Genomic DNA, 23,214 nt, shown 5'->3' with positions numbered 1-23,214 from the left:
GGTCTTGTCGCAATTCCCACATTTCTCTCTAAGGCTAGGACCTCCTGTTGCCTGTCTCAATTTGAAAAATCATGCATAGAAAATAGTAGCCTAGATGAACCTAGACAGACCTGTTCACAAATTCAAATTGGGTAACAGTTTTGTCACAGTTCAGCTAAACTGCTATTCATTTTAGAACTGTGTTCTAGTCCGGGTACATCTTGCACCACTCTTTGAGCCCTGTTGTCAAATGTCTTTGTCACGATTCCAAGGAGAGAGCTTGACCCAAACGCAGGGCAAAGTACGGCAAGGCAAGGTAATCTTAGAATTGCAAGAATCTTTATTACAAACTCAACAAACCGTGTAACACAACCCACATTGACTAATAACCAACAAAGACTGAGAGGAGACAGAGGGTTTAAATACACAGGGGTAACAGGGCACAGGTGGACAATGATCAAGGTAAAACAAGAGACAGGTGGAAACCATAATTAAACCAACAGACTAATTAACAGAAAGACAGAGGACTGGACGAGGCCAACAAGACAATAACGGGGAACAGGTGTGGAAACAGAAACAGAGGGAAAACTAACAAGACAGGAAGCACAGACCAAATAAGGAGATGGGGCGGAGACAAAGACAGGTGACAGGCAGGTAAACACAAAACACATGGGGAATAGGCAAGACTAAACACATGGCAAAACAAACAAAGGATCACATGGCACAGGACACAGGAAGTAAGCAAAACGGAAGACACAAGAGGAAGAAAGCAACCGGAAGACACAAGAGGAGCAGACATGAAGGAAAACACTAAACAGGGAAAACAAAACACGACAGGACCCTTACAGTCTTTCAAGGTACAATCCATACAATTATAGTAGAATCTGCATGGACCCCAATATTTTAGTATTTTTTATTGTACATATTTTATTTAACACAAAAGCAATATTTGTTCACCAATACAAACAATTTTTAATGATAAGATGAAGATAATACAAATCTAAGGAAAAAAAACAAGCATTTACTGACATACAAAGTCAGTACATTTCTACATTGAAAGGCACTTTTTTTTCTTCTCTATCTAAACTAAAATAGAATCATTCCAATATGTTTAATTCTTTGATATTCTCACACTGTTTTGAAACAGCCTAAACATGACCTGCAGTCTGGCTGTTTGCACAGTGCAGGGCGTTTCTCATCTACACCCTGAGTTTGGCGTAGCAGTCGTAGACGCAAGGCAGCCGGCCAAAACTACAGCACTTGGGGGTGGTGTCGATCTCCTCTGGGGGCTTGGTGCCCACGAAGGTGAAGCGCTGGAGAAGAGAGGATGTGAAGAGGAAGAGCTCCATCCGCGCCAGACCCTCACCCAGGCAGTTACGCTTCCCTGACAGGCAAGACACCGACACAGGGATCAATGGGTTTACTGGAATATCTGGCTATGGTCATGTTTTTATGAATTAGACAGTTAAACCTCTACCTTACCTAATTTTATTCATTTTAGGGTCATCTGTTTTTAATATTCAATGTATCTATTGACATGCAGTAGGCCTACCTAATCCAAAAGCCAAGAAGGCATCATTCTTCTTAAATCGCCCCTCCTCATCCAGGAAGTTTTCGGGGTCAAAGTGTCCTGGGTTCTTCCACAGTTTGGGGTCAGAGAGAACCGAGGAAAGCAGAGGGAGAACCATAGTATCCTGCAGGAGGAGAACAAAGGGGGAACATGTATTTTTTCCCTCATATAACCCTCATGTGAACCAATTTGAATCTGCAGCACGCACTGCACACAGTGAGAACAGGCAGTTATACCAATACTGGCTCATCTACTGGTTAAACTGTAGAGGAATTCATGTTCGTCTGTGCGCTGGCCCAGTCATGTTTGTGTGTGTTGTGTGGTATAAATTAGCAAAATGTTATTTTGCTCAGTAATTAAATTAGCATTAGTTTGTGTGATAGTGTCAGGATCTGGCCTTGACTAAATGTGTTTGTGCCACCCTAGTGGCCATTCTCTGTATTAGTTTGTGTTTGTGTCCGGGTTTCCTTGTTCCCCATGTGCTTTGTGTTTATCTTTCTGTCACCTGTCTTTGCCTGTACTTTGGTGTGTACTTCCTGTCCTGTTAGTTTTCCCTCCATTTTCTGCTCCCACCTGTTCTCCATTATTGTCTTGTTGGTTTTCGTCCAGTCCTCTGTCTTTCTGTTAATTAGTCAGTGTATTTCTACCCCCCTGTTCCTCTGTCATTCGTTGGTTCGTCTCTCTGTTCATCTTGTCTGTTAGTAAGTTTGTAAATTTGTAAAGTTTGTAGTTTCTTAATAAAGCATGTCTGTTGGAACTTCTGTGTGAAGGAGTCTTGCGAATTGCAAATTCCTGCTGGTAGCCTACGTTATTAACACATGGCAAATTTTGTGTCAAACTAATTAGAGCCCTTTACATTATACTACATTACACAATTTATTTCACAGTAAGACACAACACATGGCTGTCTCTGTAGTTTGGGGTCCTGTATACGAAGGCGACCTTTTCTCAGCCTGAACTCTCTGAGGATGCAGTAGTTCATGAACTCTCACCTTGAGGATGCAGTAGTTCTTGAACTGTCACCTTGGGGATGTGGTAGTTCATGAACTCTCATCTTGGGGATGTGGTAGTTCTTGAACTCTTACCTTGGGGATGTGGTAGTTCATGAACTCTTACCTTGGGGAAGTGGTAGTTCATGAACTCTCACCTTGGGGATGCAGTAGTTCATGAACTCTCACCTTGGGGATGTGGTAGTTCATGAACTCTCACCTTGGGGATGTGGTAGTTCTTGAACTCGGTGTCGACAGTGACCTTGTGAGGCACAGAGGTCGGGGCCAGGTCCATGTTGCGCTGGACCTCATGAATAACGGCGTCCGTGTACGCCATCTTAGACCTGTCGTCCATGGATGGACTTCTGTCCTGTCCAACCACCTCATCGATCTCTTTTTGGACACGTGCTAAGAAAATGACAAACATGTTTATATTTATTAAACCTAAGGAATGCCCTGCCAGCTACTCCTCATCAATTTCTTTTTGGCCTGTGTGGTGTGCTGAAATAACCATTGGAAAACAAGCTATTAGTTTAAATGATTACTTTAGCAATGTAATAATAATAATATTACATACACAGCCCCTTTCAAGTCACCCAAGGACACTGTACAATTAAACGGTTAATGATATAGTGTAATATAGTGTAAAGCACACTTATTAACAATTATGTATGAAAATTGTGCTATATACATGTAAATAAATTTGACTCTGACTTTGACTATATAGGTCAGTAGCTAACACATTTGACTAGAACCTAAAGAATTTCATGCTTATTTCTACAGCTATATTACATGAGGCCATGAACAGAATTTATACAGTGCACAATTTAGGCAGAAATAACAGATCAATGACATGGTGTAAATCAGAATCAGGATTAACATTGAGTACCCTGCATCTCTCACATTTCAGAAATATGAAACACAATATGAATATAAAACACAATATGAATATAAAACACAATATGAATATGAAAACACAATATGAATATAAAACACAATATGAATGTGTGTAATTGAAACACAGCTTTGTGTGTTTTCATTTTTTTGTTCATACCTTGAATGTGTGGGTGCTTGATCATCATCAGTATCATTTGTCTCAGGGTGGAGGAGGTCGTCTCAGTTCCAGCTGAAAACAGGTTCCACACACTGCCCAGCAGGTTGTCATAATGGAACTCACTATTCGGCATGTCCTTCTCCTGAAATGCACAGCACATGCGGTCTCATATCACTGAGCTATGGGTGTCTGTCAGGTTGGCAAGTGAGGCCCTCTAGTGGAGAGATTCTCCAACCACAAGTTCAAGTACATCCAGTTATAATCTCAGTCCATCTAATTATGGAGTACCACCTTGCCTCTTTCTTTACACTTTCAATCCGTCTTCCTTTACACTAATGCATTCATGCAGAGGACACTTTTTTCAATGGCAACTCACAAATGAAAACATTCAAGCTTTGCTGCAAAAGGATACCTTAATTGGGTAATGATAAATTCTACTTTGAAAACAACTAGCATTAACTGATTTCATTATTGCTTAAACAATCACCAGGAAGCAATACATTTTTTACCCATGCCACTCATGAAAGACATTTTTTGGTTAAGAAAAATATTCCGTTATCCCTGGACAACACTTAACCTGGATCGTTTTAATCATGAAGGCCTCAATGTAGTCACGTGGGGTGGAGTTGGCATCCAAGTGCTTCAGTCGTATCTCGGCCTGGTTCTTCACATAATCATGTGACTTCTGCAGCAATGCAAACATATCCTTGTGCTTTCCAGGAATCCACTCAACAATTTTAGGAAAGATGTTGTAGAGCTGGAAGAGATCATATAACATATAACACTGAGCTATAATAATCTCTGTAGAAACTTCAGAAGTAGTGAAATACTACATTATTGTCCCACTATTTCTGTATTGCTATATTTCCATGTGATAAAAATACTTGAAATAATTGCATATAAATGATGGGAAATATACTCTTGACAACCTAATCTTTTAATATCACAAACTAGAAAGTGACTAGCTAATCTTTTTTAAAATATCAATCTGTATTACTGAAGAATGGGAGGCAGATACAGTGATACAGTGCCTATAAAAAGTATTTTTATATTTCCCCTTTTACTGCTTTTATAAATGGAATATTGATCAATTTAGTTTGACCCTTTTTACATTAACTTACAAAACTCCCATCTTTAATATCAAAGTTAAAGCAGATTTCTACAAAGTAATGTTAACTAATAAAAATACATATTGTAAACGTGCTAATTAACAACCATTTCGTTCGAAAATTCTAAAACAACAATGTTTTTTAATACTTCAAAATAACATTTGATAAATGAACCTTACATTTTTCAGTAGCCATAGGTATGTAGATTTGAACAAAATCTAGTTTGGTTCTTACCGGGGCTTTTAGTGCCTGAAATATCTGATTTTGTTGACCACGCTCGGAGTTTAGTGCTGGGCTGATGGGTGCCTATTCCCAACCTTTCTCACGGCACATCAACGGTTAGCCCGAGAATATTCATCGCAATCCAAAATTCCACTGGAGCTCCAAACGGATTTGTACACGCAGCCTTACAAGACTGTTTATAGCTCTTCGAGTCACGATAAAATGTAATTTTTGGTTTAAGCTAATTTAGATACACTTGTGTGACGTTCCGATATATAATGCGAAATAAGTGATTGCATAAATATTAACATTCAGAACATGCATGTTCTGGAGTGGCCGAGTCAAAGCCCAGACCTCAATCCTATAGAAAATCTGTTGCTGGACTTGAAAAGGGCTGTTCACACTCAATCCCAGCCTGACAGAGCTTGAGCAGTTTTCCAAAGAAATATGGAGTAAAATTGCAGTATCCAGATGTGCAAGCCTAACTGAGACCTATCCACGCAGACCCCATGTTTTAATTGCCGCCAATTACTACGGTAAATGCTGACTTGAAGGGGGTGAATATTTATGCAATCACTTATTTTGAATTATATATTTTTAATGAATTACCATTACTCTGTAGAAATCTGCTTTCACTTTGACATAGAAGAGGCGATTTTTGTGAATTATTGTAAAAAAAAGGCCAAATTGAATTGATCAAAATTCAATTTATAAAAGCAGTAAAAGGGAAAATATCCAAGGGGGGTGAATACTTTTTATAGCACTGTATAATTCAGTTACCGGTATATCTCTTTGGTCAACAGAAAATAATAATTACTACTAGGCTACTCTAATCTACTCATTGTATGCAGTGAAATGTGGGAATGTTTCCTTGTTATTGTCTTCACTTGTGATACCAGTCAGTGCTGTAGAGCTCTTGTTTTCTCTACTTGTCTTAAAAAAAAACATTCTATGAAAAGTAAATAACACATACCGAGCCCAAAGGACTGCTGAGCACGTCAAAGTAGGAGTTGACTGTGTCATAGAGCAGCAGGAACTGAGGATCTTTGTACTCGAACCGGTGGCCAAACACAATGGAGCAGATGACATTCGACACCGCATTACACAGCAGCTCTTTGGGGTTGAAAACTGCACCTGTAAAAAAGATTTCACAGCAATTCTGTTTTACTTGGTTCTATGTCATTTCTATTGTCATTACACAATAATAATATTATTAATGATGATTAATAATTAATGATGATTAATCTTCATTGGTTTTTAATTTATTTGAGTTGCATCTGAATGACTTTCTGAATTAATTAGTTGCACTACAAGTTTTTCACAGTTTTGCTTATCATTTGACATACAATCTGAATGGGTAAGCCTGAAACCTGGCAAAACACTAAATCTTTGTCAATCTAAATTTACTCTAAATTACAGCTTTCAACAATATTTTGTTTTGTTAAGACATGTTTTGCTGTGAGGGAGGGCCAGTGTTCTTCCACAGGTCCTCCACGTGACAGGAATATTGCCAAAACCCCACAGCACACTGCAGTTTAAGGAGCAGTAAAATACTGTACTTATAGATGGAATGGTGTCAAAGTTCATGTCCTAGTTCTCAGCTTTCTAATCTCTTAAACACAGGCCGCTCCTATGCTGAGAAAGGCTTCACTTGGCGGTTTCAGTGTTGTTGTCATGTTCTCCACAAGAGAACTTCGCCTACTGTTCCCCTGAAATGGCCTCTGCTTTACATCCACCTCAGTGAACGACAGGTCTGGATGGCAAAACTAGTAAACCCAAGTGGAAATGGACATTATTTGGCCTTCCACACACAAATGAGTTCACTAGAAAATATCGCCAGAAGTTTGCCAGTGTTGGCCGCTAGAGGCAAACTTCCAGCAAAATTCTGGCAACAATGAGAAGTTTGCCACTAGTGGCAAATGTTTTTGCCAGTGATTTGCCATCACACTTAGCCAATAATGGCAAACTTCCAGTGAACTTCTGGTGACAAACCTAATTGCATTGCATGTAAATGCAATGGACTATTATCACTGTTCTTCTTCTTCTTCTTCTTCCGACCAAATTCAACGTTTAATGCGACTGAAACCGCTGAACCGTCTGACCTTCATTCAAAGACTCCTACAAAGATCTTGTAACGGACAATAGTACAATGTATTTTTCATATTTGTGAACTTTATACTTTTTGAGATATTTACGATAAAAAAGCAATAAATTCCCATAGAGTTAACATTGACCACCGTGGCGGCAACTTTTAGCATTATGACATGACCTGCAGCTGAAAGCAATCAACCGTTACAATCTAGCAATTAACTAACTATTAGTACAGGAAACAAAGCCTTAGTTTTTGAAATACCTCCACCCAAGGAAGAACAAAGCAAAACCATATTTTTTCCTATCTCATATGTCTTTCATGAAACGGATTGTTGTATAAAAATATTTTAGTGCACAACATGTTTTTTTTTATGTTTTTAGATCCTGCTCAAAACCGGAAATTGTGAAAATTCCGGATTTTACAAAAGGGACAGTGAACACTTTATCACATGTATCTTTGTAAATAAAAATCAGAAACTCACCAAATGTGGACTGTGTGTCCACAGTAAGTTGGTAAATGTCATGAAATAGTAAAATAACCAATTAATGTGACAATTTTTCTAAAATACATACCCATAAACTAGAATATAGGAGGAAATGAAATAAATGTTGAAAAACAACATACCAGATCCCTATAAATGCATGTAGTTTTGAAAAGTAAGTCAACAGGTATCACTGAGTACAATTTACAAGTACTAGAAACCTTTGCCATCTCATGGAAATGAATTGCTTGACATTTCTGTAAACTCTCTAGTCACTAGCCCATAACAGACATCCTGCACCACTAGAATTTTTCAGTGAAACTTTTACAATGGGGCCCTATAGGCATAAATAAGGATGCAAAACATGTTAGAACATGCATGTATATACATATGCATTTAATTCAAGTTTTTCTTTCAATTCTGACCCAGGGAAATTGTTATTGGTTATATTGTACAACATCTTGATAATCTATGGACAAAAAACAGTAAAAAAGCTCATTTGACAACTCTTTTATTATACTAATAGCAGCCCGAAATGGGGTTTATTTTAACCTTTTACGACACATATCCTGAACCTGAAGAAATTGAAAATAGCTTTACTTTGAAGTAAACAAAACAAAGCAAATTAACTTAAAAAAACCTACAGAAAAAAAAACAACTGCCAGTGTTGGAATGTTGGTGTCCGTAGGTTGGTACCTGCAGATCGCCATCTCCCACTGCCGTTTGAGACCTATCATCCTCACTGTGCGAGTTGTGGTTAGCCTGGCTCTGCCCTCCTTTGTACTTCCCCTCAATTATCATTTTCCTTTATTGCGTTATCTGAGTTTTCACATATTTGCGGGTTTTCTCACGCCAAATTGTACCTGTCCAATCAGCGAACAGAACTGAGAACGGCAACGTCGCGATCGTGCGCTAGTTTGAGCATGACGTATGTTACAACCAAACGTTAGCGGTTGGTTATGGCAGATCCAGAGTGGCTCTGGGCAGATCCAATAGTTTTTAACTTCAACAGAGTACACGCCTTCAAGGAAGTTAGCGCTTGGCAATGGAAAGTGGCCAGACTCTCTGTACAATTGAAATGTATGTACGCGAGTCTGGTAGGATCAGGCTAAATTGTGGCACCCATCTGCTGAGGAATTGAGACTACCATAAGGAAGGCCCTTCAGAAGCGTCCAGACCCTGGAACTGGCCCCAGAGGATGTCTTTTTGTACCCCAGACTGTACGGTCTCATCTCACTGCTCACCCTGGATCCCAGAGAACTTAAGAATTCCTCCAGAGGCGGAATTTTTATGGCCTGAGATGTTGAAGGATGCCAAGACATTTGTGGCTAGCTGTTCCGTGTGTGTCCAGAGTAAGAACCAGCAACAGCGTCCACAAGGTCTTCTGCACTCACTTCCGATTCCTCATCGTCCCTGGTCCCACTTCTCAAAGGATTTTGTCATCGGGCTGCTAGTTTCTATAGATAACACAGTTATACTTGTTACTGTGGATAGATTTTCTAAGTCTTGCGGTGTTATACCTTTGCCCAAGCTGCTTACAGCACTTGAAACTGCTAAACTTGTGCTTGTCCATGTTTGAGTTTTTGGCTTCCCCTAGGACATTGTCTCAGACAGAGGACCCCAGTTCTCTTCTCAGGTGTGGTGAGCCTTTTGCAAGCTTTTGCAAGCTTTCAGTATGCCCATAACACCCTCTAGTCTTCAGCGACGGCGATGTCACCCTTTCAGTGCCAGTTTGGGTATCAGCTGCCACTGTTTCCTGAACAGGAGGATGATGTTCTGGTCCCTTCCATCCTGCATTTCATCAGATGTTTCAAGAAGGTCTGGCTACAGGCCCACCAGGCACTGCAGCAGACATCTAAGAGGAATCAATGTCAGGCCAACCGTCATAGCAGACTGGCACATCAATTCCAACCTGGACAGAAGGTCTGGCTATCCTCTAAAGATATCCCATTGCGGGTGGAGTCTCACAAACTTGCCCCTCACTTTATTGGCCCCTTTAAAGTGACCCACAAAGTCAACCCAGTCACTTACCATCTCCAGTTGCCCCGCTCCTTGAAAATCAATCCCACTTTCCATGTGTCCTAGTTGCGCACAGTCTTCTATTTCCCCTATTGCCCCTGCCCTGCCACGAATCATTGATGGTGATACCACCTACAGTACACTATTCATTGGTTACTGGACTCCCGTCTAGTTTGTGGGGGAGTCCAGTATTTGGTGGACTGGGAGCAGGGCTCGAATTATCTTTTTGTCTTTAAGGGGATCTCTCTATCTCATAAAAAGTTCACAAGGCACATCCCAAGGCGATACAATTAAATAAAAAAAATTTATCTCTGCCCTTCCTCTCCTGTAGCATTTGATCAGTGCTCTTTTTAAGTTGAACCAGGGTAGTGCTTAACTATAGCTACTACAAACTACTGTTAACTTATGTGATCATTCAATAATCAAACAATCATCAAACAATATTCAAACCTAAACAATTGCACTCTAGATTAAGTTATGATCCTTTTTAACCAGATAAGTCATATATTAGTTATTTGAGGCCTAGCTATTTTCAGTGTAATTTTACTATTAAGCTCTTTGGTCATTGTAAGGCTAATCTATTATGCTATATACGTTATATACCCATATCTGTGAAAGTATGATGTGATCATACTTACGGCAGCCTATATGTCAAGGAAACATAGTGTTAGATTTTAGTGGTTTTCTGTATGTCTTTGTTTAATACTGCAGAAACTGCGGGGACAGGACATTTATTGTAAGCAGACAGAATGTTGTCACCTTACAATAGCAAATGGTGTACCTAACTAATTGTTCCCCCACAAGAGACATCTTAATCGAATAAGGCTATATCACTACCCGCTTCCCCCCCTCCAATTTGAGCCCAGACATGAATGTATATTCTGGTATTATAATTAGCCAGGAGTTTCCCAGATCTTTGCTTCAGTTTCTTACCTTGGCTTCACCTTGCAACATTGTGCTGTGCTGTGCGTACAACAGGGTTACCAGAACTCTGTTGTTACATCCAGAATAAAGAACTATTCTTTCGCAAGCCAGCCTCAAGTTTTACCTGCTCTTAACTACACTGGAATCTACTCGGTCAACTGTGTCTCCATTTGGAATTAAGGAGACAATTTTAATAGCATTCTTCAATAGTCTCATGATTGTTACATTCATGTCACCTGAAGCATGATGGTAGACATATCTATCCAAAGCTCAGTTGATCTGTGCATGTCATGATCAACTTTTGATTCTTTGATATGGAAACCAAGTTCCTTATTTTGGGCTATAACATTAGAATTTCAGCTCAAAGTTGTAGAAATTTGCTGCAATTGGAAAACTCGGGAACGGCTTACTGTACAGAAGAATGCTTCATATTGTCGTGTCCAGTAAGGTCTGCTGTTTATTATGGTTTACCCTGTATTGAGTGACCCCTGGTAGCCTAAGCACAGGGATGGATAATGAACGTTGTTTAAGATTAAATTACAATGCCAGGCACCTTCAGATATGAGACCCCCTCAGATTTTTGACTATGTTGTTTTCATAAGTGAAGTGAAACCTGACTAAGAGGACACTGACTAGACTTGCACAATAATCCTCTCTTGATCCATTGCTGACTGGATGTGAAAGTTGTGTATTACATTATAGTGTGCCTGTCTGTGTGCACATCCTGCCAACCATACACCGCTGACATTAACACTAACATTCATTCCTAAAAACATGTGACCATATCTCAACATATCTGCCCATACTTTTGAACTATACTGAGACGTAGATCTGAGATCTACACTGAGATATTCTGAGTATTACCGGTATATTGTTACAGGAGGACTATGCCGACAACTATATGAAGCATGCATACATTTGATACCTGTTCTGTGACATCTGTGAAACTTGGCTGTGCTGTTAGACCTCTGTTTTTAGACCTGTGCTGTGTGAAAATTAAGATTCTAACTTAGGTTCTGTCTAAAACAGATCATCTGAAGGGCTGAATCTTATTCTTCAGTCTATATCACCATCACCAAAGTGACCTATTATAATTAATTGAGACCTCTAGCTCTTGCTGCCAGTTCAGAATTACCACTGATAAATAGATCTGTCTTAGGATAATATGATTGGCATTATCAAGTTCTGTATATACACAACTGTATTTTTTTTTTTACTTCATGCCTACATTGGTTGTTAAGTGTTCAATAGTGTATTCTGAGTATCATTGTGCTGTATTAAAACAAAGAATTTTGATCAATATTGAATTAACAATTTATTTGTACTTACTGTCATATACTCTAAGCTACCATCTAATCAAGTGGTTTTCAAGAATACTGTACACGTCTATGTAATCTGAATAATCATACTGTAAGTAAATGTTGTACACAGCAGCTTTTGTGCATTTACATGCAATGGTAATTCCCTGGAATTACATTTTCTAGTTTGCATAATGACATAGCTGCAAATTTGTTGCAACATTACCAAAAGTTAACCGCAACTGTTTGCCAGAAACCTAATTTGCATGTGAAAATATGACCTTCGCCAGAAACGTGATATTTCTGTAAGGATAAATATCCAATTGCATCAAAGTCCGGAATCATTCAGAGTAAACATTGGTCTAGTGTTACCCAATTGCGTGCAGTGAGATTTTTAAATGCATGCTTGGTGCAGCTCCTCGAGTTGGGCCATTACATTGTTCGTGGCCAGACCCTTAATCTTTCTAGATTACCAGGGTCTGGATTTTCCAGGCTAGAATGTCTCTACAATGGTGCTGAATGTAGCTCCGTGAGCAATTGGCTTTGGTAATGCCGTAGACTTATATGACAATGCTGAAGTGTTCAAAGGTGTGGTCCTCAATTCTCTGGATATTTGAGCTCAATAGCTACAATACATTCAAAACCATGCAGCCAGGCTCCTCACCCATACCAAACGATCTGCACACATCACCCCCATTCTCCATCAACTCCACTGGCTACCAGTTCCGTCCCGGATTAAATACAAAGTGCTACTACTCACATTCAAAGCCCTCCATGATCTTGCTCACCCCTACATCTGAGACCTCTTGACCCCTTACACTTCTTGACCCCTTACACTTCTTCCCGCTCACTCAGATCCTCTGACCAAAACCTCTTGGCTATCCCCCGCTCCAGACTCTCCACCCTGAGTGGCAGGTCCTTCAGTGCCTTGGCCCCCTAAACTCTGGAACTCCCTCCCCCAACCTCTTTGTGCCTGTCCATCTCTTCCTTTCTTCAAAGCACATCTCAAGACCTTTTTGTTTAATGATCACTTCTCCTCCTCAAGTTAATCCATGTTGCTTCCCTTTTGCAGAGTCAGGGCTATGTACTAACACCAGGCTTTTTTGTGCGCACACATTGGGTGAGAAGTTATGGAACTTGATGAGAATTTGCTACAGTTGTGTGCTAAAAGTGTAAGTGTGGCCGTTATCTTCACCCAAACAACATTGACTCTCTCTAGAGCTGGACTTGGAAAACAATACGCAATACTGTGGAACGCACTGCTGAGTTTAACAACATGTGCCCCATAACGTTGGTAAATACCCTCCAGAATGGTTACATATCAAAGAATGCATCTTTTTCCTTGCTCAATGTACGTACCCTCAACAACAAAGAACTAATGATTTAATCACTGATATGGGCATCAACTTTATGTGTCTAACTGAAACCTGGCAAGTGCCAAATGAGTTTATCACACTAAATGAAGCCACTCCACCTGGGTTTGAATTTATTGATAAGCTATGCTCGGCTGGGCGTGGGGGGGGGGGCTTGCTATGCTCTACCGCTCCTGTTTTAAGGTTGTGTGTGTGCCTCTGCAGGATTTCTCATCATTTGAATGTCTTGCTCTGAAACTTACTGGTAGTCTACCACTACTTATCTTGCTTATTTATAGGCCGCCTAAAGCATCACCTAGTTTTCTAAATGAATTTGCTGAGCTTCTATCTTCTGTATGCCCTCGGTATCCATCTATCCAGCCTCTAATATTGCTGTTCCTGAGCCTCATCGCTGTCCCCGTGCTTCACGCTCCATCACATATAGGAACACCAAGAACAACACACAGCTGAGCTATAAGACACACTACAATCCCAACTTGTGGATAAGCATAAGCATTGCTTTATGTTTTACATGTTATGAATGTGGATGTGTATGGGTGGGATATGTGTGGGGTGTAAAGTTTTTATGCACTTTTTTATGTCCTTTTATGTCCATAGTGACTTTTTTACTTCTTTATTGCTACTTTTGCACTGAACAAGGAATGCACTTAATTTCGTTGTACCTGTGACAATGACAAAAAAAGATATTCTATTCTATATTCTATAAGCCACTTAACTTGTGTCCTGATGATCTTGTCCTACTCTACAACTCTCATCTATCTGACACATTAAATAATCTGGCCCCCTTGAAAACACAGACTGTCTCCTTTCTAAGCTCTGCTCCATGGTTTACACCTGAGCTGCGCAAAATGAAGTCCGCCAACTGGAGCGACTTAGCAGAAGGACTGGCCTAACTGTCCACGCACAGGCATATGCTGTAAAGACCATGGCCTACAAGGAGGCTCTTAATGAGGCTAAATCTGTGCATTACTCCACCATCATTGCCAGAGGTTAGCCTGGTTAGCGCCACCACTTCTCAATGAGACGTGGTCTGGAAACCAAACATTAATTTTCTCGTATTTGAAAAAAATGCCCAGATCCGTTTATTGGGTGCCACGGATGTCTATCAAATGCGTCTGTGCAAAGCTCATCATTGTCTTGCTTTCCCCCTTGTTCTGTGATTGGTCTCCTATCTCAGGCGAAAATTTGCTCCATGGTCTCCAGGCTGCCTTAGCAGCGTGAATCAAATCACGCGCAAGGCAGCATGGGAACACCCAGGCTAGCCAGAGGTCAGAATAACCCTAGAACCCTCTTGTCCACAGTCAATAAACTACTCCAGCCTAACAGACCCTTTCCACTTAACCCTTCAACTGATCTTTGCTGTGACTTTCTTGATTTTTACCGAAACAAAATTAACACCATCTACAGGCAATTTCAATTACTCCCCTGCTACACATTACTGCTGCTACACTGAGTGATGCCCCCATTTCCCCTGCATTACCAGTCCAGTCCTTCTCTGCTTTTGCACCTGTGGATGAGCACTTTGTCCATGACCTTGCCACCAAGTCTAGGTCCTCTACCTGCCTCCTGGACCCTATGCCTACTCCACTGGTCAAGACCTGCCTGCCAGTGCTGTGCCCCCTCCTCGTTCACATTATGGACCCTTTCAAGAGAGTTCCATTATCAGCATCATAGTTGGCCCCACAAGACTTCCTTTTTAACATTCCATATGTTATCTTAATGCAGAGGAAGTAGATTGGGGCCCAAATAGAATGTTCAAGCATTGTTTTTGTTTACCTTGTTGAAAAGGTCCATAAATTCATCTCTTCTCACTGGTTCTGTCCCTCAGTCTCTCAAAACTGCAGCTATCACTCCTGTTCTTAAAAAATCTGGAGCAGCTACTGATGATCTCAAAAACTACCGTCCCATCTCCAACCTGCCCTTTATTTCCAAACTCCTTGAGCGCACTGTAGCCACACAACTCCAAGACCACCTGACTGCTCATGTCCTATGGGAAGTTCAACACGGTCTGTCACAACACACTGATCACTAGGTTGGAAACACTCTTGGGTATCACTAGCACTCCACTCTCCTGGTTTAGGTCATATCTCACAGCTAGGGAACAGTTTGTCTCCATAGGTAATTTCAGGTCCCCCAATTCACCCCTCTCACATGATGTTCCCCAGGGTTCTGTCCTAGGTCATGATGTTCCCCAGGGTTCTGTCCTAGGGCACTACGTCAAAGCACTTCCTTGTCCACCTTTAAATCCATGTTAAAAACTCACCTTTTCACTCTTGCTTTTCCTTCCTACTCATAACCAGGCCTCCTCCATCCCACTCGCTCCTCTATTACTGTTTTACTTTATTTTATTTCATTCTACTTTTGTTGGCAATGTCTGTCTCCTGCTGAATGTATAGTGTGTTTTATTAAGTGTACTGTCTACTTGTACTGTCCCTGTATATGTTGCTTTTATGTCTATGTTCTCTTGTATACTGTCTCTGTTTGATGTCTTTATTATGTCTATGTCTTATTTGTCTTATTGTACAGTGTCCTTGGGTGACTTGAAAGGCATTTTAAATAAAATGTATCATTATTATTATTAATGCACCGATACAACACACACGGATCATAGCCTCGACTCTAATGCACCAATACAACACACACACGGATCATAGCCTCGACTCTAATGCACCAATACCACACTCACTGCTGAAAAGTTCTTCAGCTCCTCACCATTAAATTCATCAAAGGCCTTCACCAGACTCCTCACCTTCATACTCATCAAAGGCCTTCACCAGACTCCTCACCTTCATCATACTCATCAAAGGCCTTCACCAGACTCCTCACCTTCATACTCATCAAAGGCCTTCACCAGACTCCTCACCTTCATACTCATTAAAGGCCTTCACCAGACTCCTCACCTTCATCATACTCATTAAAGGCCTTCACCAGACTCCTCACCTTCATACTCATCAAAGGCCTTCACCAGACTCCTCACCTTCATACTCATCAAAGGCCTTCACCAGACTCCTCACCTTCATACTCATTAAAGGCCTTCACCAGACTCCTCACCTTCATACTCATCAAAGGCCTTCACCAGACTCCTCACCTTCATACTCATCAAAGGCCTTCACCAGACTCCTGGCCTCCTCCTGCACCCTCTCCTCTACGCTCCTCCGCCCCATCCCAAAGTTCTTCAGCGTCATGATGGAGAACCGACGGAGCTCTCGCCAGCGATGACCACTGCTCACCATCACACCTGTGGAGAACAAGAACCAGAACAGCAATTGAGCCACAGATGTTGAGTTGCTCTGCATTACGGACCAGCAAACTGTCACTGTTATGAGTCCACCGAGTTGCTGATCTACAAGATCGCCCACGACTTTCTAACGTTCACGTTATCTCCAGACTGCCAGTGAGTGTAAAGAACTTTGTTGGCGTTGCATCGGTTGTGGAGACACAGCTGTGTGCAGTTTCACGCGAGTCATCATTGCCCTTGGACATTTTTAGCCGGTTGGAAATTGGACTAATTCTATTTTTATTTTTTATTTATTAATTTGTTTGTTGTCTGTCTTGTATGTCTTGGTGTCGCGGGTACGCTGGCAACTACGCCACTCTGTCCGGCATCTTTTGCGTTTGTTATTTCTTAAATGTAGTTCTATGTCTTGCGGGCTCCGTCCGCTATTGTCTTTGTTAGTCTATGTGTCAATGACAATGTCTTATATGTGGAGCGCTTTGGGTTGTAAAACTGTATTTACTTTAATTTAATAAAATTTAATAAAACTGACTTGACTTGACTTGAGTTCTGACCATGAATATGACCCTTTCAACAATAAAAACAAAAACAATGCTTGAATGTTCTATTCGGTTCCCAATCTACTTCCTCTCCATTAAGATAACATATGGAATGTTAAAACGGAAGCCTTGTGGGGCCATCTATGATGCTGATAATGGAACTCTCTTGAAAGGGTCCGTTTTCTGCAGCATGGCCCCTTTTACCTCCATCACTGCACCACAGCAAAATCAGCCCCCTAGCAAACTCACCATGTCCATTGGTTGACCTCACCAGGAGGGGGTACTGAGCTCTCCCATTGAACTCCTCTCCCTGGAGGACGAGGGCATCTTTGATGGTCTGATAACCTGACAAGATCACCACTGGTTTGTTGGCCTGCCAGATAGTACACACAGGCCCATACTTCTTACAAAGCTGCAAGGAGAGGCAATGAGAAGGTTTTATGAAAGGTTGAAGTATTGTGTTACAGATTTTTTCAACTGCTTACACACTAAATCTTTGCTTGTCACACAATTTTCTAAACATGTCTTCCAAACATCATAACCCCACACCAAATCTGCAAAACCATACACTAATTCTCAATGTTTGACTCAGTTTTCAATTTACTAAAACACATTCTGCAAAACACCACACATAATTTTCTACTTAACACACAAAATTCTAACAGGAAGTAACTTCATTTTTCGTTTTTCAAACACAATTTCGTTTTTCACGAAACACAACCCATCAAAATGCCACTCTAAATCACCAGTGCTTCACTCTCTCTCATGTGTACACACTCATTACTTTACTGAACACCATCCAATCATTGCCTTATTATGGGCCTATAGATATACTCTATATGTAGGTATGGACCCTTTCAATCTGCTCCTAGAGGATTTCCGGTTGAAATGTTCAGAACCAATGCAGATACTTTGAAAGGAAAATTACAGTAATCGGACTTTAGCGTACAGTAATGTTCTACAAAAGGTCAACTTTATGTAAAAATTGTGTAACCCACCTTAAAGTTTGGTTACTAAGACCATAACTTTAGTTTTAGAACAGTTTGAGTTCAATAAATATTTTAATATATAAATATGAATAAATAGAATAAATATGAAGAAGTAGCCAGAACAATAAGCTGAGTTTACATGATGATATGTATTTCTTTTTCATTCTCTTTTTGGTCTGCTTGAAAGTGCAGGTATTCTAAAATACTTTTATTGTGGTATAGTCATCTCCTAGGTGACGGGTTTATTTTTTCACTCTCGAGACTCCACTTGAATGAAATTGATTAGACGTTACTGATAATCCTCTTAAGAAAAATAATACTCTTTATCTAACTCTAATCTAACTTTTTCTAAATTTATCTATCATACTGAATCATTTTACCTTTCCTTATATCTATTTTTCTACGGATTGTTGAAGACCTGTGTTGTTTGAACCTCGAACTCCGATTGGTTTTTTATGTACACTGGAACACTGGATGGCGAGTCAGTCCCCTTGGATCGATTGAACTGTTCTACCCTTTCATACTGGATAACCAACCCCTTGAACTGCCCTTTCATACTGGATAACCAACTGGATAACCAACCCCTTGAACTGCCCTTTCATACTGGATAACCAACCCCTTGGATCTGTTCCCTGGATACAGATAAGCCTTCACACATACACTGACATTGTACACTCACACCACTCAATAGTTTTTTTACTATTGATTTGATACTTTGAATTTTTAAGAGCTCTTTTATTATTTTATAGGGTTTTGTATTTATTTACTATTTATTTTCTATTTACTAATATTCCCTCTTCTTTTCTCATAGAGAAAAGATATTCTTGCATTTAATAAACCTGCATTATTTATTTATAACATTTTACATACTGGTGTCCTTGTCAATTTACTCCCCCCTTAATGCCGAACCTAGAACTGGCCTAAACTTAACAGTAACCCATAGAAGCACCTCCTTTTACTTTAAAGTACATTTTTTATTAAGTAGAGTAGAGGGGTGCTACAATTGTCTTTTGTTCTCTATTTTTGTTTCTCTCCAGGTTACCATTAGCTCAATACATTTGTCTATAGACCTATGAATACATACCCCCCCCACACACACACACAGATACAGACATACACATGCGCACACACACACACACACACACACTTTTCTTTGGAAAAAGCAAAGTAATTTGATATTAGTCAGTCATTTAGGTCTAAGGCAAAATCAGCTTTTTCAAAACTCCATGTACATTCCTACAAGTTCCTACAAGGGCGGGACATCCTTTTCCATTTTCAAAAAACTCCTGAAGACTCTTTAGAGAACATCTACTCTCATAGCAACACTTACAACAAGTCTTACTGATCCTAGCACTCACCAGCCGTTTTAAACTGACAAGTAACTGTTAAAAACAGCACTCACCGACGCACTTATTCTTACTGTACTCTAATGTTTTTTTAAACTGTCCTAAAATTGTGAGAATTGTTCTAAAACTTACTGTTTACCATATTGTTAGTCGCTTTGGTTAAAAAGCGTCAGCCAAATGTAATGTAATGTAATGTAATGTAATGTAATGTACATCTGGGAATCATTGTATTTTGCTTTGTTTTTTTTTCTTGCTGGATGTAAAATGCTGTATTTGCAACAGCAAATTATTTGGGAAAAATCAAAATTTTTGGTTTCAATATTGCTTGCTTTTTTTTACTGTATATTTCAACTTCTCTGTGTAGTTACCATAACTTTCACCTATGGAAATACATATATAAAGCCTATGATAGACAGAAGAGCTTTAGGTTTTGAGAAACAGTGTGTACATGATGTATCCAAAATGTCATATGACAAAATATAATGTGAGGCGAATGTTTGCTTTAAAGATGTGGACAGAGAATGAGGTCATGTTTTTTGTAGTTGTTGGATTCCTGTAATTTTTGTATATAGTGTATGTAGGTGTTTCTGGAAAATGTAGATATGTGTATGGATGTATGTATGCACTGCATTACTGAACATGTATTGGCTATTGCTGTGATTGGATAATTACTTGCCTGTGTAACACCACTGTGTGATCATGTGATCACTTAATTGTACATATATGGGTGTCTTTGGATTGTTGACTCACGTCTGATGAAGGGCTTGAGTGGGCCCGAAACGTCACGGTAAATAAACTATAACTTGGGAGCATATACTGGTGTTGCGGACTTTTTTCCCCTCTCTCTCATCGTAAGTGTTTTGTCCAGCACCCAGGATTAGATCGGGATGTGCGTGCGTTTTTTCCTCTTTATACTGCTTTAAAGATGTGTTTATGGCATTTTGAATGTTGTGTGTCATTTTGCAGGAGATTTGAGGCATTTTGCATTTTGTGTGAGCAATTGTGGGTTTTGTGTGTGGAGTTTTGTAAAATAGACAGCTTTGAAAGTGTGTGTAGACAGTTGCAATAAACTGTAACTGCAGAACACATGAATAAATGATCCATGTGAAAACAAACAGTCTGTTTGAACTTTAAAGTGAGTTTGAACTTTACACTACTAAGGTGACTACTATGACTACAGTACAGTATGTCTGCCAAGCTATGAATCAATAGCGAATGATCTGGAAATAATTCAGATCACTGGAAACGGTGCAAATATATCCTAGCCATCAGATTTCTTTTAATTTTCTAATTGTTAGTTGTTTTCAAATTGCCTAGTTGTTTCCGCTATGCTCATGAAAGTAAATCTCCGGCGAATAGCATGATGTTCTTTGGCAGTCTTCACTTAATTGGCTTGTTGCTCAGCAAACGTCCCCTGGTAGTATTACTGCCTGCAGGTATCAGGTCAACAAGGTCTCAGGTTGAGGCACAGAAAAGGCACAATCAGAGGAAACCTGTACACAATGGTGTTTGAAACCTACACAGTAATAGCTTAACCTGCAACTGAACAAAGAAACGCATGGTTTCTTTTGGAAAATAGGTTAATGTATGCCATTATTACATGTATAGAGAATGTTGAGCTTATATTACTAAATGTATCTCACCAAATGTGGGCTATATCACCATGCCTAATGCGTGTGCGTAAAATAGTCTATTTACAAAATCTACAGAACATAAAGTATAGTTTGACGTAGTCTATTTTGCAGACTAGGAAAGAAAGAAAGAGAGAAAGAAATCGGTCCGTGATCGGTCAGTTGATCTTTGGAACTTACCTCCCGATAATAGAGATATGGTTCCTTTAAATCTATTTGGAATAAATTGCCAACAATTGGTGCAGGAGGGGGGCCTGGTGGTAATCTCTCAAAGTTACTCTGTTTACCTCGATTCTTCCAGAACAACACAAAAACAATAACACCCAAAATCAGAGAGAGAAAGTTCGCCTGAAGTACGGAGAGAATATCCATCTCGACGATGGTAGCCTACATTGGTTGTCGACGTCGACGATAGAAGGTAGAGTAGTTTTCCAATTATACCACACCTACCGGCAAAAGTGGGTGGGAATAGCCTAGGTTTTTTGGAGTACAGTGCGCCTTGGATACTTTAAGTGAATGTAGACATGTCTAAACAACAGAAAAGCTCATCAGAACGTGTCTAAGATGCAAAGGCATATAGGGCAGAACTTGGACCTGAAGGCGAAGGCGCGATACCACAAAAAGGTGCAATATTTCGAGAAATGGTGGCCTATGACAAAGATAATGAATGCGTAGCAAGATGGGTCGTCCTAGTTCATGTCTATGATAGACAGGTGATATTTTTGAGATATGTGCTTCCTATAGGCATTTTTTAGTAAAAGTTGGGAACAGGACTTTTTAACATAATTAAGGTGTGCTGAATCCAACTAGCCCTGTTCCCAAGTTGAATTTTGAGTTTACGACCATAGAATTAGCATAAACAAAATGGTTGCCAAAATAGCGATTTTGGGCACTTTCATTGGGCGGTCATTATACCATGTAAATTAATTCATATTGTTCACAGAAATCTTCCTTGGCCAATAGATCAAGGATACAGGCTGTGAAAAAAAGCCCATTATGCCCATGTTATTAGGCCCTACCTGAAAAAACTTTTGAAAAATGTAATTGTTAAAATGTTATAACTGAGCAGGCACACGGTATTTGACGAATGAGACTTATGTTTTTTGAGGGTCAAGAAAGATGTGTAGTGATGAAATGTAAAGTGTAAAATTGTGGCCTACTGGTTAGGTCTTCGGGCTTGAAACCAAAGGGTTGCCGGCAGGGGCGGAGCTACGTGGTGGCCAGGGGGGGCTACGGCCACCACTGGTCAAAGCTTGGCCACCCTGCTGGCCCCCCCAGCTCCTTTTAGTGAAAATAAAAAAAAAAAAAAAAAATGCTGCCGTTTTCGACGGCACTTTGTCAACACTTTGCAAAGCAGGGACTGAACCAATTACTGCACTCTATCTACGACCATTGGCCCAGTCAGGAAGTGTAGCCCACTGTTCAAATCGTGAGTAGGCTAGGCCTAGTGCAGCAGCAGCAGCAGCGGGACAGTTCAAGTCATCTGTTAAAAACACTTGACTGTAGACTACTACTTAACCTTAGTAACAACAGGTGAGTTGATGATGAGTTGGAACATTAAAGGAGAATTCCGGTGTGATATTGACCTAAAGTGTATTGAAACATGATACCGAGTGTGAACGTATGTCTCATAGCCCATCTCGACTTGTCCCCTGCACTCCAAAATCTGGCGCTAGTTAGCCGATGCTACCAACAACTTTTTCAGTAGTGGTGCTTCGGCATCGGGCTAGCCATGCAAATAAATCACTGTTTTACACCCATTTACGAGGCTCAATGTATCTCCACACTTCACTGGTAGACTTCCTAGGGCCCTGACATTTAAAACGAGACATTGAGAACTTTGAAAAAGCACTGGTAGTTTACTTACAAGACGATTTATACAGACAGTATCTTCACGAAGTTTAACGTTTGCAGCCATCTTGAATTTAGTCACGATAAGTCGAGCAACGAGTAAGAATGAACAGGTATGATAAGGGATCAGATTCCAAAAATAATTCAGTGGAAATGCATGGATTCCAGTTTCTTCCAGTAGCAGCAACTGGAATCCATGCATTTCCACTGACAAATTTAAATTAAATCAATGCAAGTATTAATATGAATTGGTGGCAGACATGGGTAACCTGGGCCCAGTTTCCCGATAACGACGGAGACACGCTCTTACGAGGGTTTTCTACGATTCATCTTACGATCGCTCGTTTGGTTTTTCCGACTGTTTCCCGAACATGGGTGCGTTTCCCGTACAACTACGGAGGTTAGCTTTTTACTAACGTGGTACGATGCATCGTTCAACTAACCAACATGTAAATTACGACTGTTTCCCAAAACCGTCGTACTTACATAGTACTTTGTTAGTTTGAACCATGT

At 40.1% G+C, this 23,214-nt stretch overlaps 1 protein-coding gene across 1 annotated transcript; it reads right to left on the bottom strand.

Moving 5' to 3' along the window:
* Positions 1 to 880: 880 nt before the first annotated feature.
* LOC121684026 (cytochrome P450 2M1-like) lies at positions 881 to 21,304 on the bottom strand. The gene is made up of 9 exons (XM_042063947.1): positions 21,031 to 21,304; positions 17,134 to 17,296; positions 16,199 to 16,348; positions 5,897 to 6,057; positions 4,170 to 4,349; positions 3,593 to 3,734; positions 2,759 to 2,946; positions 1,532 to 1,673; positions 881 to 1,363 (listed from the first exon to the last, which is right to left on the bottom strand). Exons 1-9 carry the CDS (start codon positions 21,220 to 21,222, stop codon positions 1,179 to 1,181), a joined length of 1,503 nt encoding a protein of 500 aa, XP_041919881.1. The 5' UTR covers positions 21,223 to 21,304; the 3' UTR covers positions 881 to 1,178.
* Positions 21,305 to 23,214: the final 1,910 nt, after the last annotated feature.

This window comes from Alosa sapidissima, chromosome 15, assembly GCF_018492685.1.
Source record: "Alosa sapidissima isolate fAloSap1 chromosome 15, fAloSap1.pri, whole genome shotgun sequence".
NCBI classification, from domain to species: domain Eukaryota; kingdom Metazoa; phylum Chordata; class Actinopteri; order Clupeiformes; family Clupeidae; genus Alosa; species Alosa sapidissima.
Note: the sequence above shows the minus strand (reverse complement) of the source record. Positions and strands in the feature narration are given on the sequence as shown.

Coding starts and splice junctions, on each gene's coding strand:
- LOC121684026 (XM_042063947.1), bottom strand. CDS start 21,222: ATGGATATTCTCTCCGTACTTCAGGCGAACTTTCTCTCTCTGATTTTG. Junction 17,297..21,030: donor CATATCTCTATTATCGGGAG/GTAAGTTCCAAA, acceptor CTCTCCTTGCAG/CTTTGTAAGAAGTATGGGCC. Junction 1,364..1,531: donor CTTCTTGGCTTTTGGATTAG/GTAGGCCTACTG, acceptor CTTGCCTGTCAG/GGAAGCGTAACTGCCTGGGT.